The sequence below is a fragment of the Petaurus breviceps genome, unplaced genomic scaffold (genome assembly GCF_028583685.1).
Source record: "Petaurus breviceps papuanus isolate PSGF00001 unplaced genomic scaffold, PetGlider_PUasm1.0 108, whole genome shotgun sequence".
NCBI lineage: Eukaryota > Metazoa > Chordata > Mammalia > Diprotodontia > Petauridae > Petaurus > Petaurus breviceps.
Window position 1 is genome coordinate 2365596 of NW_027185593.1, and position 20308 is coordinate 2385903.

The window sequence follows — 20308 nt, forward strand, 5'->3', positions numbered from 1 at the left end:
TGGTAGCTGCAAACCCTGAGGACACTTGGGGTGCTTGCTGCTACAAATACCATGAGATCAGAGGTAAAAGAGACCTCGATAAGTCTTCCTGGAAGAGGTAGCAAATGAGCTAGGCTTTGAAGGATAAGAAGAAATTCAACAGGTGAAGAGTGGGAGGGAGAGCATTCCAGGCATAGGGATCAGCATGGACAAAGGAAGGGAGGTAAGAAAGCCCAGGCATGCTTACCAGCTGTGTGAACCTAGGCAAGTCACATAACCTCTCACAGCATCACTTTCCTCATCTGTAAAATGGGGATAACAACTGCATCTACCTCACAGGGTTATTGTGCAGGTCAAACACATAACATATATAGGGCACTGCAATCCTGAAAGCATTATATAACTTCTGGATATTTTTAGTTTTCAACATTCACTTTCCTAAGTTTTAAATTTTCTCCCCCTCCCTCCCCAAGACTGCATGTAATCTGATATAGGCTCTGCACAGACATTCCTGCTAAATACATTTTCACATTCATCATGTTGCATAGAAGAATTATAACAACTGGGAGAAACTATGAAAAAGAAAAACAAAACAAAAAAGAAAATAGTCTGCTTTGCTCTGCACCCCAACTCCACACATAGTTCTTTCTCTGGATGTGGATGGCATTTCCCATCATGAGTCCTTTGGAATTGTTTTAGGTCCCTGCATTGCTGAGAAGAGCTAAGTCTATCAAAATCAGTCATCGCACACTGTGGTTGTTACTGTCTACAGTGTTTTCCTGGTTCTGCTCACTTCACTCTGTATCAGTTCATATAAGTCTTTCCAGGTTTTTCTGAAGTCTGCCTGTTCACCATTTCTTATTGCACAATAGCATTCCGTTACATTCTTTTTTTTTTAACTTTTATTTTTTTTAATTAATTTGTTTGTTTCCTTTTAGTTTATAGGATTCAATTCCACAATTCCTTGAGTTTCACATTTTGTCCCCCTCCCTCTCCTCCCCGCCATATAGTCAAGTATAGGATCTGTAAATACTTTCACATTATACATTAGTCAGGTTATAAAGACGGATTGTACCAGCTGGAATGAAAAATGGTAAAGAGGACATAAAACCAAACAAGAGAAGAAAAAAGATCAGATATTTTGCTTCCACCTGGATATAAACTCAGTTCTTTCTAGTTCTTTCTCTGGAGCATTACATTCTTATACCACAACTTGTTCAGTCATTCCCCAATTGATGGGCATCCCCTCAATTTCTTGGTCACCACAAAAAGAGCTGCTATAAATATTTTTGTACATGTGGGTCTTTTTCCCATTTTTTATGATGTCTTTGGTACACAGATCTATTTCTAGCTATTTTTAAGACCAAGTAACGCTTCCTATTCAGGAAGTCTTTCCAGATTATACTCAAGTATAAACATACACATCCCTGTGCCCCACACCTCCTTCAGTCCAATCCACACTGGCCTGTCCCCTTCCTGAGCCTGATCCACACTCTCTTCCTCTGACTCAACACTCTACCTCCCATGGAGGGGGGAGGGGGGGAGTGCTCCTGATTGGTAAGAATTCACCATATCTAGCTTAGCCTGGACTCATATGGGCTGTCATTCTCCTGCCATGCTGTTTACCTTCCCTCAACCCAGTCCAGCCCCAGTCCTTCCACCTCCAGCTCTGAGAATTTTGATCATTCAATCCTAGATTCCTAGAGAGAATGCTTCTATCAATTGCCCTATGACTCTGTTCACCACTGGTTACTCCTCAGATCAAAACACCTCTCCCTGGCTGCAGCTTTTGCTGAGTTATTTCAGCCGTGTCCGACTCTCCGTGACCACATTTGGGGTTTTCTTGGCAGAAATACTGGAGTGGTTTGCCATTTCCTTCTCCAGCTCATCTTACAGATGAGGAAAATGAGGCAAACAGGGAGAAATGACTTGCCCAGGTTCACAGAGCTAGGAAATATCTTAGGTTGGATTTGAACTCAGGTCTTCCTGATTCCAGGCCTGGTGCTTTATGCACTGTTCCACTTAGCCATCCCCTGGCTATGACTCCTTTAAATGGACCATCTTCTCTTAGAATGCAAACTCCATGAGGGAAAGACTCTTACACTTTGGTTATGCCTGGCAAATAGTAAGTACGTGATAAATTTATTCATTTCCCATCCATTCCTTCTCTAAGGATCATGAGGTGCCCCTAAGCACTTACAAGGGTCCTATCCCCCCTCCCCAGGATCCTTGGGCCTTGCACCCATGACCCCAGGACCTTCATTATTCAATAATCTGAAAAGTACCGTAGGAATCTTGCTACTCACTTCAATTCAATTCAGCCAGCCTTTACGGGGCCCTGCCTACCTCCTTCATGTTACAAAAGAGAAAAACTGCCTTAAATCCCCTCCTTTCTCAAGCCCCCGCTCCCCGCTCCCCGACAGGACCTGGCACAGATTTGGCCATCTACCTTACTTGCCTTTGTATTTCCAGGCCCCAATACTGGGCCTCCAGACAACTAAGTCCTTCCTATAGAAACACTCATTCAGCTGAACAGCAGGGGCTCAATGCTTGTTGAATTGGGATCATCACATTGAGAGCTAAGAGGGAGCATGGAGGGATCATGGGGTCCAACGCTTTCATTTTACAGAGGAAGGAACAAAGGTCAATTTGCCCAAGCTCACAAAGGAGGCAGGTGGGTGGCTCAATGAATATAGCTCAAGACCTGAATTCAAATGGGGGTCTCAGATGCCCACTAGCTGTGTGACCCTGGGCAAGCCACTTAACCCTGTTTGCCTCAGTTTCCCCATCTGTAAAATGAGCTAGAGATGGAAATGGCAAGCCATTCCAGTTTTTTGTCAAGAAAACCTCATGGACAGTATGGTTCACAGGGTCACAAAGAGTCAGACAGGCCTGAACAAGAAGCAGCGTTGAGATTTGGATGTGAATTGGCCAGGAAGGTACTCAGGACCAGCAAAGAGTCTCTGTCCGCTGCCTGGATCTAGAGAGTATGAATCTGCCCCAGCCCACTGGAATAGAGGCCAGTGCCCTCCCAGGAACTTCAGCCCCTGGTCCCCTGGGCTTTTGTTTTAGGAGGAGGCAGCATGTCCTGAGCCCTGGAAGGAACTCCTAGGGACAGACAGTTGCTGGGTAACAGGAGGCCTAGAGACTCTACGATGCCTGTGTTTGGGCCTGGAGGAGGAAGGCCGGCTGGTCTCATTAGCCATCAACCCTAAAGGCCTCTAGGGCTCCCTCCCACCCCCAAAGGCCTCCCAGGCCAATCAGCCCTGTCCTCACCAAGGGAGTTTGCAGGTACTAGGTACTTAGCAGATATTGTTTTGATTTTCATTGCTACTTCACCACCCATCTGACTTTAGGGAAGTCACTTTATCCCTCTGAGTTTCCAGTTCAGTTCTTCATTTGTAAAATAGTTAATAGTAAATTTGTAAAATAGTAAAATAGTTAAAAAACAAAAAACAAGGCTGTCCTGCCTCCCGCACCAGCTCCCATTCTAACCCCTGATCGCCCATTTCAAAGATATAAAGACTCTTCAACATGTCCCCAGGAATAACTAACCTTTTTTCACCTCTACCCAGAGTGTTTAGATTCAGTCAAAGGGCTGCACTAGAGACCTCAAGGGTCATGTGTGGCCTCGAGGCCCCAGCTTCCCCACCCCTGGGCCTTAGGCTCTGAAGACTGGTTTGGAGAGTTAAGAGTGAAATCAGAAGTTCAGCAGTCCATAAATAAGCCTTGGCACCTCTGTTCCTTCTCTTGCCAGGCAACTCCTTCTGAGCTCAGGAGCCCCTGAACAAAGAGGAGTGTAAGCTGCAGAGCACTGGTAATAGTCACGTAATCATTTGGACTTCCCTAGGCCATGGAAACCACAGGTCTGGGTCCAAAACCAAATGGGAGTCAATGTCACTTAAAAGCAGGCCTCTCTTAGTTCTCAGGCCTTCCCTCCTTTAATGGTTTCCCATTTATCCTGTATATAGCTTGTTTGTACATATCCTCTCCCTCATGAGATTGTAAGCTCCTTGAGGGCAGGGACATTCTTTGGTAGCCCTGGTGCTTAGCGAAGTGCTAGACACTTGCAGGTGATTTATTGATTTGACTGATTAAGGTCCATTTTAAGCCCCACTGGCCCTAAAAAGCTCTCCTTGACGGCTCCATTCCATACCGAAGCTCCCCATCTTCTGAACCAACCCATATGGTACTAACTCCCTAACAATGTCACTCAGATCTTAACCACGTGTACATCACACTGTTCACATCTGTTCATTCTGTTTATCTATCAGCTATCAGCAGGATTGGGTCTTATGCTTTCCCATCTCCTCCAGAGAAGTTTCCTTTAATAATACTATGTGTTTGAATGCATTTAAGTACGTATTTAATTTAATATACATATTTAATTAATATATGTATTTAAATTCATTTATTTTGAGAAGGGATCCCTAGGCTTCACCAGACTTCTGAAGCAGTCCAAGGTACAAAAAAATGTTAAGAACCTGTCATATAGAGGGAAACAGGCCCAGGAGAGAGCCTTGGGAGGGGAGGGACACCCAGAGTCAGTGGGAGTGACCTGGATGAAGATCTTGCAGAGGAGATTAAGAAGGAGCCATCAGAAGGTAGGAGGAGCAGGGAGGGACCTTACAATATAGAAAGTCAAAGCTCCAAGAGACACAGAGCCTAGAAAGTCAGAGCTGAGAGGGAACATAGAATGTGGAATGTCAGAGCTGAGTCTTTAGAATATAGACCATAAAACTTGAGAGAGATAGACCAGCTGGCCTAAAGAGAGGGGACATAGACAGGGAGGGAGGAGGGCTAGAAAAAGACAGAGTGCTGGGCCTGGAGTCAGGAAGACTCATCTTTTTGAGTTCAAGTCCAGTCTTAGACACTTACTAACTGTGTGACCCTGGGCAAGTCACCTAACCCTGTTTGCCTCCGTTTCCTCATCTATAAAGAGATATCAGAATATAGAATGTGAAAATTAAAATGGACTTTAGGGATCATCTACTCCAGCTTCTTATTTTATGGGTAAGGAAACTGAGCCACAGAGGAAACCTTTTCCTAAGACAGCATATCAATTCAATGGAAAAGGCAGGACTAGAACCCAGGCCTCCTGACTCTCAGTCCAGGGCTCTTTGCTTTTCATAGCTGAGTGAAGCATTAGCCACCCAAGGAAGATCAGGGACAGAACAACATGAGAAACTCCTTACTCCTCCCCATCCCAGGCCCCAGGGACTCACATCCAGGGCCTTCTCGGTAGCAAGCTCATTAGGACATCCTGGCCGAAGCCGCTCAAAGATCACAGTGTCTGCTCCCTTGGTGTACAGCCGGATGATGCCTTCAGGGTCTCTCACTATGGGGAGAAAAGAGCTCATGTGTCTTCAATGGGGCCCCAGGCAATAACGCAAGGAACGTTCAGAACTTTGGGTTTAGGAGGGTTCCCCGACTTTGGCCCAGGGCTGCTGGCATCCCTCAGAGCTGCAACTAGCTGGAAAAAGACCTCTCCATCTCTTCCATGATTATTCCCAACCCCTAGAGGAAAAAACTAAGACCCTGGGCATGGTGACTGACATGCATCAGTAGCATGAGAAGTATACAGTGGGTGCCCAAGCATTTCTTGAGCAGAGAACCCCAGAATCCCAGCATGGGAAGACACCTTCCAGAACAGCTAGTCCAATCCTTACCATCTTCAACACCCCCAACAAACCTATGCTTGGAGATGTCCAGTGACGGGGAACTCACTATCTCCCAAGCAGCCCACAGGGCAACAGCTTTAACTGTGGGGACATTTTTCCTAACAAAGAGACTCTATCTGTATCTCTGCCTGTACCCATCCTCTCTCCCCTCTCAATACTGACCACTGCGGCCAAGCAGAACAAATCTAATTCTTTTCCACAGACCTGAGGACAGAGGAAGAGGAACAATCTTTGGACATCTATTGACCTGGATTTTAATACCCTTCTCCACCCTCCAACATCTTGCTATGTGACCTAGGACAAGTCATTTCCCATCTCTGGGTCTCAGGATTCCCAATCTATCCAGTTCCTGTCTGGTTCCTTCCTAGAAGAATCCCTCTGTTACCTCCTCATTGAAAGGACAAGATCCTGAACTCCTAAAGGCAATGTTAGCCAAAGAAACTCTAATGGGTCCCAAGCTGTGGACAGGTCTAGCAATGGGCTGGTATGCTGGGGTTCAAGTTCTACAAATCTCACCTGACCCTTACTTCTTGTGTGACCAAGGACAAGTCCCTTAACCTCACTAGGCCTCAGTTTCCTCATCTGGAAAATGGGACTAGATAGTATCTGAGGTGTCTCCCAGGTCTTAATCTATGATCCTATCAGTGGATGTCCAAGGAACACTTCCCAGCTACACACAGGGCATCTCATCACCAGTGGCCTGACCAATAAGGGTAGTTTTTTCCTAAGCCACTCATGAACACAATAGTCTGGGACAGAGAAAAGGTGAGTCTTCACTGATGGAAGAAAGAGACATACTAATGGAATCATGGCTAATACTGATACTAATTTGGGGGTAAAAAATTAAATGAAATATTTTAGTGAGAGGCAGCACAATCTTTGTCATGATTCCAAAGCTTTTTAGGTAGCTATTTTTTCCTTGGCTGGTTGGTTGTTGTCCTTCGTTCACAAGAAGGCCTGAAATGGCATCACTATGTTGGAGTCAAGGCACAGTATGTCCAACTGATCAGCCCAGGACAAAATCAGTAGGTTCTATTTATTACTTAGCAACTTGTGGAGAGGAATAGGGTGCTCAAAACAGTGTAGCACTGAAGAAAACACTAGCTTTGGGTTTATTATGGAGATGACTTAATAGATCGACCTAGAGGAATGAGAGGCAGGAAGCAGGTAGGTGGGAGCTTGGGTCCCACCTCTTACAAAGTGGCACTGGGGTCCTGGACAAGGCACTCAAGTGCCCCTGGCAGTTCTCCCAGACTCTAAATTACAGATGAGCTATCTATCTGGGTCAGTAGAAGGGGTTTCCATTCCCCCCACTAAAGAGAAATACTGTTCCTTATATGTGAAAACACTTAAACAGAGGTGAGGTATAAAGATAAACCCAGGAATCCTCCTCTCCAGGCTCTCTTCAGGCTGTCAATGGTAGGAGAGACCTCCCATGCTTACAGAGCACAGACATCCTCTTTCGGACACTGTTGAAGTCCATCATGGCTAGCACCTGGTAGGTTCTCTCTACACCAAGCTCACTGGTGGTGATGGTGTCCTGAGTCCGGGACAGAAAAACATAGCCAAAGTTCCGAGCGGCTGTCACCAGGGCCTCTTCATCCGGAGAAGCCGCCTGGTAGACCAGCTGGCCTAAAGAGAGGAGCCATACACAAGGAAAAAGGAGGGTTAGAAAGGAAGACTCATCTTCCTGAATTCAAATCCAGCCTCAAACACTTACTGTTTGACCCTGGGCAAGTCACCTAACCCTGTTTGCCTCAGTTTCCTCATCTATAAAATGAGCTGGAGGAGGAAATGGCAAACCACGCCAGTATATCTGCCAAGAAAACGCTAAATGGGGTCCCTACTGAAAAGACAGAACAAATGTGCCAGGCATTTCGATAAACACAAGGATACAAAGAAAGATAAAAGGTAGTCTTTTCCCTCAGGAGCTCATAGTCAGACAACACATAAAAGATGCTAAAAAGGGGGTGGGGATAGGAGGAGCTCCCCAAATTGGGGGGGCATCATGGATTCTGGCAGCCTGGGTGAGGAGAGACAGAAATAAGCATTTATTAAGTCACTTGCCCTCCATTAAAAAAAACCTGAAAGCAGGAGGGGGAGGAGAACCCCAAGAGAGAGCCTGATGAATTCCTTTAGCCTAGGTGGGAACAGAGAGAAGGAAACACATATTTATTAAGCACTTACTGTGTGCCAGGCAATGTGCTAAATAGTTTGCATATCTTCTCTCATTTGATCCTCACAGCACCCCAGGGGGTAAGGGCTCTTATCCCCATTTTACAGTTGAGGGAACTGAGGCACACAGGGCTTAAGTGACTTGCCCAGGGGCACAGAGCTAGTAATAGTCTGAAACTAGATTTGAACTCAGTCTTCCTGACTCCAGGCCCAGCAAATCCACTGCATGACCAGCTGCCACAAGACTCGAACTCAGTCCTTTGCTCTTTCCACAATGCTGGATTCCTTTTCCTGAGCCATCTGTAAAGTAAAAGTAGTGGACGTACAGACCCTGGGCCCTTAGAGAACAAGGATCTTGGCTACCGTAGGGGCTCCAGAGCTTTTCCAGTAGAGAAGAAACTCAAGTGCCCATGTGTGTTGACTCAGAGAGGTCACTTAGCCTTAGGCATGTGCCCCCCAGGGAGGCTCTGAAACACTTCAGAAGGAATAGTGTATCCTAGGAGGTCCTGTGCCAACCTCCAGGGCTCAGGTGACAGATTCCCATGGGGGAGGGGGCAGAGCTGCTCTGGTGTGGCCAGGTCCAGGACCCATCTGGGTCCTGGTGTGAGCCCCACAGTATCCCAGTCCCTCCTTCAGGCAGCCACTGAGAGCACTGGAATTAGAGTTAGGAAGTACAACGTTCAAATCCTGCCCTAGATTCTCTCTAGCTTCGTGGTCATAGCCAAGTCATTTAATCTCTGTGTGTCTGTTTCCTCATCTGTAAAATGGGGATAATAATGTCCCTATACTGCCTAGGCCACCAATTTCTCGTGAGGCACAATGAGATGAAGCAAACCTGGCTGTACCACATTCATGCCGGTTATTATAATTCAGCACATCGGGAGTCACGGTGAGCCACCTAGAGGACAAGCATTTATGAAGTAACTAGATATGCGGGCACTATGCTCGGGTGAGGAAAACAAAGACAGAAACCCAGCAGGCCCAGGCCTCGGGGCGCTCACTTTCTGATCTGGCCCTACAGCTTTTAAAGAAATCAGTAAGCAGAGGTTATTTCAGACAATTGAGAGGGAGCACAGAAGCCACTAGGGGACTCTGGAAAGGCTTTCCAACAAACATTCTATATGCCAAAGGCCCCCATTGCTCTGGGTTATACACTCTAATAGTCCTCCCAGCTCTGACATCCTGAGTTCTAAGGGCCTTCCCAGCTCTGAAATTGTGTTCTAAAGGCCTTCCCAGTGTTGATATTTTGTGTTCTAAGGGCCCTCCCATCTCTGACATCCTGAGTTCTAAGGGCCCTCCCAGCTCTGACATTCTGTGTTCTAAAGGCTTTCTGAGTGTTGATATTTTGTGTTCTAAGGGCCCTCCTAGCTCTGACATCCTGGGTTCTAAGGGTCCTCCCAGCTCTGACATGTGTTCTAAGGGCCCTCCCAGCCCTGACATCCTGTGTTCTAAGGACCCTCCCAGCTCTGACATCCTGTGTTCTAAGGGCCCTCCCAGCTCTGACATCCTGTGTTCTAAGTCTCCTCCTTACATTAATATTCTACACTTCAAGGACCCTGTCAGTGCCACTGAAAGGCACTCTGTGTGACTTTGGGCAAGTGACTTGACTTTTCTGGGCCTCATTTTCCTCATGCTTAAGAAGAAGGACTTAGACTAGATGGCTTATCACAATCCTTCCAGCTCCAAACTGATGATCTGTGCGATTCCATGTTCTAAGGCATTCACTCCCTTCCTTCCCAAGCAAACGAGTTCACTGCCTTTCCAAATGAAATAATATGTGTAAACCTCTAGTAAATGCTTATTCCCTACTCCCTGACCTTTCCAGTAACCCTGTGAATATCTAACTAATGTCCATCTCTGAGCCTGTCTCAACCTAATGGGTCACTGAATTCATGGCTACTTTGAGTGAATAAATGCACGGAGCATTAATTATGCGCTTGCTGTATACAAGTCACTGGGAATGCAAAAACAAGTGTTTTCTTCATTTGGGTCATAGGACCATAGAGCTGGAAGGGACTCTAGCAGTCAGCTAATCCATCATTTGACAGATAAGGAAACTGAGGCTGAGAGAGGGAGGTGGCTTGTCCAGGATCACACAAGCATCTTAGACAGAATTCAAACCTGGGTCTTCCAGACCACAAGCATTTCAGATAGGAAGTACTAAGGTTTGCAAAGTGATTAAAAGCATGTCTTCCCACATCTTTTCAAGTGTTCTCAAAGAAATAAAATAGAAACAAAGCCACTTCCCTGTGTCTCCCAATGAAACAAGAGTTCAACAACCTCATTTCCCCCATTTCTTCACAAGGACCTACTAATACTGGCTCCCCCCTGTAAGGGTTATGGGATTTAAAGATCTTCCATGCCCCATTGGACTTGCTGACGTAGCAGGAAGGGGCGGAGCAAGAGGAAGCGGAAGCCAAACTAGAGTTCCTGCGGTGGCTGGCGGTGGTGGTGATGGCGGCAGCAGCAGCAGAGGCAGCGGCAGCGCGAAGCCCTTTTTGAGTTAGCCAGAATTTCTGCTAAGGACTCCTTCTGAGGACTGCCAGGGGCCGGAGCTGCTGGGAGCGCTCTTCCCGGACGCTGGGTGGTTGCTGTGAGTGGGGAGAGGAGGACCTTTGCCTGAGGTAGCCTGTTCTGTTTTAAAGGCTTGAAAATGTGGGTGCTTTCTACTTTATCTACCTGTGCCAATGTCATAACTACTCTGATGGCTTTCACTTTCTGGTTTTGGGACTCAGTCTTTTGGTATCTTAATAAATTTTCTAGTTTATTCCCCCATATGGCAAGCATGATGTATTTTCTGATGGATAATTATATCAGCATATCTGTAATCTCCATAGGCATTGTGAATATGGCATTGCTGATACACCCCCCCTCCATGCTGGTCCTCTGGACCAGGGACCTCTCACCATCTTTCTCTTCCACCATGACAGTATGACACAGAGCCAGCAGCCGCCAGAACTCTCGGATCACCTTGTCCTTGTCATCCCGGATGGCTATTAGGAGTGTGGGGTCATAGAACAGCAACTTCCCATCTGCATACTTGTTCCAGCTCAAAGAGATGGCCTGTGGATGAAACAGGGATGGGGGATGAGGGAGGGGGGAGAGAGACACAGACAGAGACAAAAAGAGAGGTGTAATGGAAATGCAAATTTAAAGATCTTCCCTGCCCCTAGGTCCTTAGATGGGCTTAAGAGACTCTAAGAACCTTCCTAGAGTTGAAAATATACTCTGCCCCCTAATAGGCTGAATGTGGTCACATGGAGCCTATGGCAGGAGGCTTGGTTTTCAGGAATGCCCACACCTTGATGCTGTGTGATTGGGCAGTGAGTCAAGAGGGTGGTTACATTCTCTGACCCAGGAGAAGGCTATATAATACCTGATGTGAGGCTTTGCTTTGGGGCTCACTTTGAGAAGTGCTGTGTAACTTGACCAGATGAGACTCTGGGCAGCCGCTTAGAGCCCCCAGGCTTTGAAAACCCAGATGTTGATGCTTCCCTCTCTGGTAACTGTGATTTGGTATGGATGCAATGGTTGGACAGTTTAGAAGCCTGTCTGCTGAAATGTTCTTGTAACTTATGCTTTTAACCTCGGTATACTCTGAAGTTTGGGGTACTGACCTTTTCCCCCTGAACTAGGTAAACGATATATGTTTGACTGATTAAAGTAAGCTTGTTAACCCATTTTGAGTTGCTTTCCTTTAGAAAAGCAGATCTAAGAACCTGTGTTGGCAGCTGGCATCCCTGGGGATGCTGGGGTGCTTGCTGCTACAAGAGGGAAGGAGAGAGGAAGGGAGAGAGGGAGAGAAAAAGAAGGCGAGGAGGGAGAAGAGAGACAGAGGGGGAAAGGAGAAAGAGGGGAGAGAGAAAGAGAGAAGAGAGAGAGAGAAGGAGGGAGAGGAGAGGTGCAGGTGGGGGGGGAGGGAGAGAAACGGAGAAAGAGAGGGAGAGGAGGGGAGAAAGACAGAGAGACTCCAATAGACTTTCTGGTAGATCTGAGATTCAATGTGGTAAAGTGGAAAAAACCTTAAGTTCTAAGGACTCTCCCAGCTCTGACCCTCTGTGTTCTAAGGGCCGGATCCAGATCTGACACTGTGTTCTAAAGGCCCTCGCAGCTCTGACATCCTGTGTTCTAAGGGCCCTCCTAGCTCTGACATTCTGGGTTCTAAGGCCCTCCCAGCTCTGACATTCTGGGTTCTAAGGCCCTCCCAGCTCTGACATTCTGGGTTGTAGGGGCCCTCCCAGCCCTAACATCCTGTGCTCTAAAAGCCCTCCTTAATCTAAATTTCTTCCTTGATTCTCATCTAAGATCTGCTCCTGAATTACCAAGACAAGCTGATTAACATTCACCCATCTATAAAATGATGGGCTTGCTCTGGTTTAAAGGGTCATCAGACCAGGTCTGGGAAGAACCCAAAGTCATTTTAGTCCGCCTACCTCATTTTCCAGAAGAGGAATTTGAGGTCCAGAAAGGCCAAGTGAATTGCCTGTTCGGTCACCCAGCAAGTAAGAGACTAAGGCAGAATTTGAAGCCAGGTCCCCCAGCCTCCAAGACTGCTCTCTTTCCTCTGTACCTTGCTGAGTGCCCAGGATGTTCTTCTGGCTCACAGTGTGTTCAGGTGTCTAATAGCTACCTGCTGAATAGAACAGGCTGGATCGGCAAGTTCTTTGGTAACACATCCTGTTCCTTTTGTTGACTTTTCTTTACCGCCTCTAGCCATCAGTAAATCTGATAAGCCAAAGAGCCCAGAGAAGGGGAGAAGATGCAGAAAAACAAGAAAACTTCATTCAAAGGACCAACAGGGGCAGATGGGCCTGAATTAGACAATATTTTTAAAAGGAAAGTGTTTTTTGGTTTTAGCGCAAGACTCATTTTCCCTTAGTGGCTGCTAGCCGCAAAGGATAATTGATGCCATCTACCTGTTGTTGATGAAAAGATGAGGAAGGGGAAAGGAAATGAGCATTGTTTTATATTGGAACAAGAACTCCCTAGCCCCTGGCCCACTGGACAAATTTCTTTCCCCTAGACAAGCCTGGTGCTCACCCATCTCCATGCCCATCTTCTTTTATCCATGCCATTTCCTATGATTCTTAAGGTGCCCTTTCAGTTCTGAAACTTCTTGTTCTATGTTCTAAAACGGGCCTGCACAACATACCCCTTGCAGGCCACTTTGGCAGGCCACAAGCAGTCTACCAGCCATCTGTTGTTCAAGTCTATCCTAAAGACTCTCCTAAACTGGGAGAGCAAGGAATAGTTTACCTGTCAGATTTATGGAGAAAGGAAGATTTTATGACCAAACAAGAGTTAGAGAGCATTACGAAATGCAAAATGGATAATTTTGGTTACATTAAATTGAAAAGTTTTTGTACAAATAAAGCCAATGTAACCAAGATTGGGAGGGAAGTGGATATTGGGAAAGAATTTTTACAACCAGTATCTCTGATAAAGGCCTCATTTCTAAAATATATAGAGAACTGAGTCAAATCTGTAAGAATACAAGTCATTCCCCAATTGATAAATGGTCAAAGGATATGAATAGACAGTTTTCAGAGGAAGAAATTAAAGATATCTATAAGCATGTGAAAAAATGCTCAAAATCACTATTGATTAGAGAAATGCAAATCAAAACAACTCTGAGGTATCACATCTCACTGGTCAGATTGGCTAAGGTGACAAAATAGAAAAATGATAAATGCTGGAGAGGATGTGGAAAAACTGGAACACTAATGCATTGTTGGTGGAGTTGTGAACTGATCCAGCCATTCTGAAGAGCAATCTGGAACTATGCCCAAAGGGCTATAAAAATGTGCATACCCTCTGACCCACTTCTAGGGCTATATCCCAAAGAGATCATACAAGTGGGAGGAGGACCCATAAAAAATATTTATAGCAGCTCTTTTTGTGGTGGCAAAGAATTGGAAATTAAGGGGGTGCCCATCAATTGGGGAATGGCTAAACAAGTTATGGTATATGAATGTAATGGAATGCTATTGTGGTATAAGAAATGAGGGGCAGATGGACTTCATAATAATCAGGAGAGATTTATATAAACTGATGCTTAGTGAGGAGAGCAGAACCAGGAGAACTTTGTACACAATTACAGACACATCATACATGTAATGACTACCTTTGATAGACTGGGCTCCTCTCACCAATACAAGGTTAGAAGACAACTCCAAAAGACTCATGATGGGAAGGGCTATTGACATCCAGAGAAAGAGCTACAGTCTGAATGCAGATTGAAGCAAACCACTTACTATCTCTCTCTTTTGTGTTTTGTTTTGTTTTGTTTCTTCTTTACCATTGTTCACTCCATTGGTTATAACCCTTCTTTACAACTTGACTAATGTTTACTGTGAAGGTATTTGATTGCATGCCACCATGGCACGGGGAGGGGGAGAAAATTTGGAATTCAAGGGATTGTGGAACTGAATGTTGTAAACAAAAAGTAAATAAATAAATTTTTAAAAAAACAACTGAAAAATAAAACCTCTCCTAGGTCTGACATCCTGTATTTTAAGTTCTGAGGTCTTTCCTGTATCCTTCTCCCAGCCTATGTTCTAAGGTCACTCCCAGCTCTGACATCCAACGTTCTAAAGGCCCATTTGTATGACATTTTGTGTTCAACTCTCATATTCAATTATGTTCTAAGCTTCCTCCAAGCTCTAACACTCTATTGTCCAAGATTCCTTCCAGATCTGACTTTCTGCGTTCTAAGGGCTCTGCTAGCTCTGACATCTCTCTTCTAAGGGTCCTCCCAACTCTGACATTCTTTGTACAAAGGGCCCTCTTTGCTCTAACATTCTGTGTTCTAAGCCCCTTCCAGCTCTACCATTCTCTGTTCTAGGGGCCTTCCCCAGTTCTAAAATTCTGTGTCCTAAGAGCCCTCCCAACTCTGCCTTTCTAGGATCCAATGGTTGGTTGAAAATTTCCCCACCTTGGGAATCCCACCTCCTACTTGACAATCAAGGCCCCCCTCGTTCTGGGCCCAGGCCAAGATCAGACTCACCTTCAGGTTTTCCCCAATATTTTCATCTGTACCTAGACAAGAAATGCAGCTTCAGTATTTACTTTCAAGGATGGGTCTTGGATCCCTGCTATTGGGAGTCCTGCCCCCTCATTCCCATAAGCAAAGTGATAAAGGAAAAACCAGACTTTAGCAGGACAGCAGGAGCTCTGAAGTCCCTTCCAAAGGAAGAGTCTATCCCAGAACTGATCAGGATTAGATGCTGGGATCTGCCACTAACTCAATGTGTGACCTTGGGTAAGTCCCTAGTTCTCTCTGGGTCTCTGTTTCCTCCTCTGTGAAATTAGGGCTTGGCCTCAATCAGAGGCTCTTAACTGATTTTGTGTCATAGGAGGCACCATAGCTTGTAAAGTACTAGGCCTGGAGTCAGGAAGACCTGAGTTCAGTGTGGCCTCAGACACTTAATAGCTGTGTGATCTTGGACAAGTCACTCAACCTCAGCCTCAGTTTCCTCTAAAATCAGGATCATAAGAGCGCCTATCTTCCCAGGATTATTGTGAGGATCAAATGAGATATTTGTAAAGTGTTTAGCACAGTGTCTGACACATAGGTGCTTAATAAATGCTTCTTTCCTTCTGGGATCCTTTCGGCAGGCTTGTTGAAGCCTATGGGCCCCTTCTCAGAAAAATATTTTTAAATGCATGAGATGAAATCCATGGTTTGCAAAGCAAAACAATTACTTTGAAATAAAGATGTCATTTTTTTCCCCATCTAAGTTCACAGATCTTGTGAAATCTGTACACTGACCCCTGATTAAGAACCCCTGACCTGTGATCTGACTGTCCCTTCTGGCTCTAAGACACTGATTTCCTAAGTCAATGTTGCAGGGGCGTGTAGATCAGTACAACAGACTTAAGGAGTCATGGGGTGTCCCAGAGGCTCTAGGGTAGGCAGGGAAAGGACAGGCCTCCTGAATTCAGGTCTATAGAGTACTCACTTAGGCTATCTGACTATCTCTAGGGATCCATCTAGGTGGAGCCTGGGCCACTGACTTTATCCTGGAGGATCTAGGCAGGGCAGGTAAGAATCCTGGGATATAAGGTTAGAATGGAAGGGAGGCCTAGCTCAGGAAGGGAAGGGGAAGCGGTATCCTTAGAGGAGCAGAGGGCACCAGTCACCATAAGTCAGTCCACTGATGCAGCATTTCTTGAAGGTCATGATGTTCTGGGTCAGGGTCCCCGTCTTGTCGGAGAAGATATACTCGATCTGTCCCAGCTGGTCATTGAGGCTGGTACTCCGGGCCTTGGCTGGCATGTCCAGGGGCGAGTAATACATCTCCAGGTCCCAGTTGATGAAGCAGCTATTTACCAGATAGATAAACTCAAAACTGCAAGGGAGTGAGACAAGTTACAGCTACTTAAAGCCTGGGAAGGGACTGAAGTCCAATGGCCCAGCTCAGGGCCCCCACCCAGAGCCATGCCTGGGGAAGGAAAAATTAGAGACGTGTCCCCAAACCACATCTTGGAGGAATGATTATAATTAGTAGTGTTATAAGTAATTAGTCTTTTTCATTGCTATAGCATTTCAAAGTCTACAAAGTACTTTTCTCACAACAAACCTGTGAGGCAGATAATAACACTTATTGGTAGTCATAATAACTCCATTTATATAGTAATTTGAAGTTTTTAAAAATACTTCAGATCCACGCTGCCGTTCACAAAGATATCAATGGGAGAAGCGGAATTCAAGTTTTCTGATTCCAAACTCGGTGTTCTTGCTCCTACACTGCACTGAGCTGTGCCCTGATGGGACAGGGCAGAAGCACAGAAGCACGCATTGAGGGAGAAGAAGGAGCCTCAAAATGCATAGACGCTCTCAGAACTGGAGGCCATCTGGTATAGCAGGGGTGGCCTTCTAGGTCCTCAGGTGTAGTCTCTCGACTGAGTCCAAGTTTTATAGAACAAATCCCCTTAATAAAAGGATTTGTTCTATGAAGTTTGGATTTAGTCAAAGAGTCTCACTTAAGGACCTAGAGGGCCACAGGTGGCCTTGAGGCCACAGGTTCCCACCCCTGGTATAGAGATAGGTAGGGCCTTCCTCACATGCATCTGCCCACGGCCACTTGATGTCACCCAGCCAATCACTATCCCTAGTGGAAGCTTCCATACCCAGAGTTCTCTACCTTGATGAAACCATGGGCCCATAAACCCTCCCCACCAAAATTTTTTTTTTAATTAGTTAATCAAAAGGGGCAGCTAAATGACTCAGTGAGTAGAGCACTGGCCCTGGAGTTAGGAGGACCTAAGTTCAAATCTAGCCTCAGACACTTAACATTTACTAGCTGCGTGACATTGAGCAAGTCACTTAACCCCAAGTGCCTTGCCTTCCCCTCTCCAAAAACAAAAAAAAAATTAGTTAATCAATTTAAAAATTTATTTGAGAAAGCAACTATCCATTGAGAAAGCAAGCAATACAACACCCATTATATAACCTACCAAATATTATTAGAACATTGAACAGTCTTGTTCAAATAATTATTTTGAGTCTGGAGTCAAGGAAGCCTGAGTTTAAATTAGGCCTCATTCACTTAGCTGTGAGACCCTGGGAAAGTCACTTAATCACTGTTTGCCTCCATCTCCTCAACTGTAAAATGGAGATAGCACCTCCCTCCCAGGTTGTTGTGAGAATCAAATGAAATAATAATTGTAAATGTTTAATACAGTGCCTGGCATAGAGTAAGCCCTATAGAAATGTTGCTATGAGAGTGTTGTTAATATAATATTAATGTAACATCTAATACACTATATTATATAAATATAATTTTATATAATGCATAATATTAATATACATTAGACTCTATAATAATGTATAATATTATTATAATAATGCCATTTATTGTTATTTCAAAGCCTTATAGGTGAATAGGGGCACTGGGCCTGGAGGCAGGAAGACCTAAGTTCAAATTTGGTCTCAGATACTTACAGGCTGTGTGATCCTGGACAAGTCACTTCACTTCAGCCAACCTCAGTTTCCTCAACTATAAAACTGCAGCAATAAAAATTATACCTCCCAGGGCATTGTGAGGATATAATAGTAATGATGGCAATGTTATTATTACTATTATTTTAAGCATTTTTACAGCAGCTACTGTGTCCCAGGAACAGGGCTAAGTTTTCCTGTTACATTGTAGAGTGAAAATCTGGGACCTGGGAGTCAGGAGACCTGGAGACTAATCCTGGCCCATTTCAACTCAAAAACATTCTTTCACAATTGATCCAGAGGCCGAGTGGATGAGCGAGAGCATTCCAGATACAGGGAATAACCTGTGCAAAGGTGTGGGAGTGAGAAATAGCATGTTGAGGTCAAGGGCAGTTTGGATGGAATATAGAATGAATGAAAAGGAGTAGTAAGTTTGGAAAAATAAGTGGGAACCAGAGGATGGAGGACTTTAAATGTTGGGTTAAACAGATTTTATTCTAGCAGAAGAAGGGATACACAAGATTTTTGAGCAAGGAAGTGACATGGTCTAACCTACTAACTAGCTGTGTGACTTTGGATAAGTCATTATCCCACTTTGGACCTTGAATTAAGAGAGTGGACTAGGTGACTTTTAAGACCATCTATATCAAAGGCATTCTATGTCTAATAACTCCCTGGATCTGACACCGTGTTCTACAGTCCCCCTAGCTTTCATATTCCATGTTCTAAGCCCAGAAATTTCATGTCCTAAGGTCCTCCCAGCTCTGATATTCTTTCTAAGATTCCTCTCGGATGTAACATTCTCTGTTCTAAGGACTCTCCCAACTCTGACTCTGCTTTCTTAATACCCATCCAGTTCTGACATCCTGTGTTCTGAGGGCCCTCCCAGCTCTGACATTCAGTGCTCTAAGATCCCCTCCCTGCTCTGACATCCTGTGTTCTAAGACCCCCTTCCAGCTCTGACATTCCCTGTTCTAAGGTCCCTCCCAGCTCTGCTATCCTATGTTCTAAGGGCCCTCCCAGTTTTAACATCCTGTGTTCTAAGGGCCCTCCCAGTTCTGACATTCTCTGTTCTAAGCGCCCTCCCTGCTCGGACATCCTGGGCCCTCCCAGCTGACATTCCTCATTCTAAAGTCCCTCCCAAGCTCTGACATCCTCTGGTCTTCAAATCAAGACTGGGCAGCCAATTTTTGAGCTGTTTGACTGGGAAGTCCTGTGCAGACACAGGTCAGAATAACAGAATTCTGAAGACCCTCCCAAGCTGAGATTCTATGATCTCAACAGTCTCATCCTGCAGTTGCTTCCTCTGTTGTGCCCAAACCCGAATCACATGCCACCTGATTTGGAGCCCACCATTAAGCCCCTTTATATTTGCCCTTGTCTCTATCCTACACCCTGTAATAGCTTGAAACAGCTTAAGGCATAGTCTTGGGTATTGCCCAAAGCCTAGTCCCCTAACCCCCTACTTCCTCAATTAGCATTCTGTATATAATCACTATTTACAAGGATCAGTCCCGGGGTTATGGTATAAGTTTATCTTAAGAAGAGACCACCCTGTCTTGTTCCTGCTGACCAAGCAGGGTCCCCACACCCTGTACCCAGAACATGACCCTTAGCCTGTCCCCATTACCCAATGACTCTTCACCCCTCTTCACCCTGTATCCTCCACCCTGTTCTGGGAGGGACCCCTTTCCAGGAAAAGTTGCACCCTTGTATCCTTGCACCATTTTCCCAAATTGGCCCTGAGCTACAGATCTAACCAATGGCAATTCTTGGCTTCTATGCATCATTGCTTTTGCTAGTTCCCCTCCCCAATTGTGGTTTTTATGGTTTTAGCCTTTATAAGCACTGTTTGTACCCCAATTTGGGGCTGCCTGATTTGAGTTCATACTCCAGGCAGTCAAGCGCTTAATCAATAAATCCATACCTAAATTTACCTTGAACCCAAGTCTCAGCTGGCTCTTATTCTCTGCACAACACCCCTTCCTGGGTCTCAGCTTCCTTCCCTGCCCACTTCCCACCCTCCCAGGCCTCCCCTGCCTCTCCCATTGGCTTACGTGATATAGAGGGACATTGGCACAATGACGCTGAACAGGATCATGAAGCCCCAGAAGTTAAGGAAGGCCTCCTGAGCTGGAGATGAATTGCTGTGGAAGGCAACCAGGTAGCTGTGTTTGGTCTGAAAATCCACCACCTGGAAGCGATAGAACACCGCCAGGCAGAACGAAACCACCACCAACATGAGGAATATCTGTGGAAAGAGGAAGCAGGGGTCAGGGTGGGCAGAAAATGAAGTGGGGAAGTGGGAACACAGGTGCTCTAGAAGGGGAAGGGGAGCCACAGGTGCTCTAGAAGGGGAGGGGGAGCCACAGGTGCTCTAGAAGGGGAAGGGGAGCCACAGGTGCTCTAGAAGGAGAGGGGGAGCCACAGGTGCTCTAGAAGGGGAGGGGGAGCCACAGGTGCTCTAGAAGGGGAGGAGGAACCACAGGTGCTCTAGAAGGGGAAGGGGAGTCACAGGTGCTCTAGAAGG

At 45.6% G+C, this 20308-nt stretch overlaps 1 protein-coding gene across 1 annotated transcript in view; it reads right to left on the reverse strand.

The window, feature by feature from the left end:
- The window catches only part of ATP8B3 (ATPase phospholipid transporting 8B3), an 89366-nt gene that overhangs the window by 25288 nt on the left and 43770 nt on the right, over nucleotides 1–20308 (reverse strand). Inside the window, exons 12-17 of the mRNA XM_069077567.1 lie at nucleotides 19836–20029; nucleotides 15978–16186; nucleotides 14842–14873; nucleotides 10742–10898; nucleotides 7104–7292; nucleotides 5205–5317 (exon numbers count right to left, since the gene is read on the reverse strand). Coding sequence (XP_068933668.1) covers nucleotides 5205–5317; nucleotides 7104–7292; nucleotides 10742–10898; nucleotides 14842–14873; nucleotides 15978–16186; nucleotides 19836–20029 — 894 coding nt within the window. The remainder of the gene's footprint in view (nucleotides 1–5204; nucleotides 5318–7103; nucleotides 7293–10741; nucleotides 10899–14841; nucleotides 14874–15977; nucleotides 16187–19835; nucleotides 20030–20308) is intronic.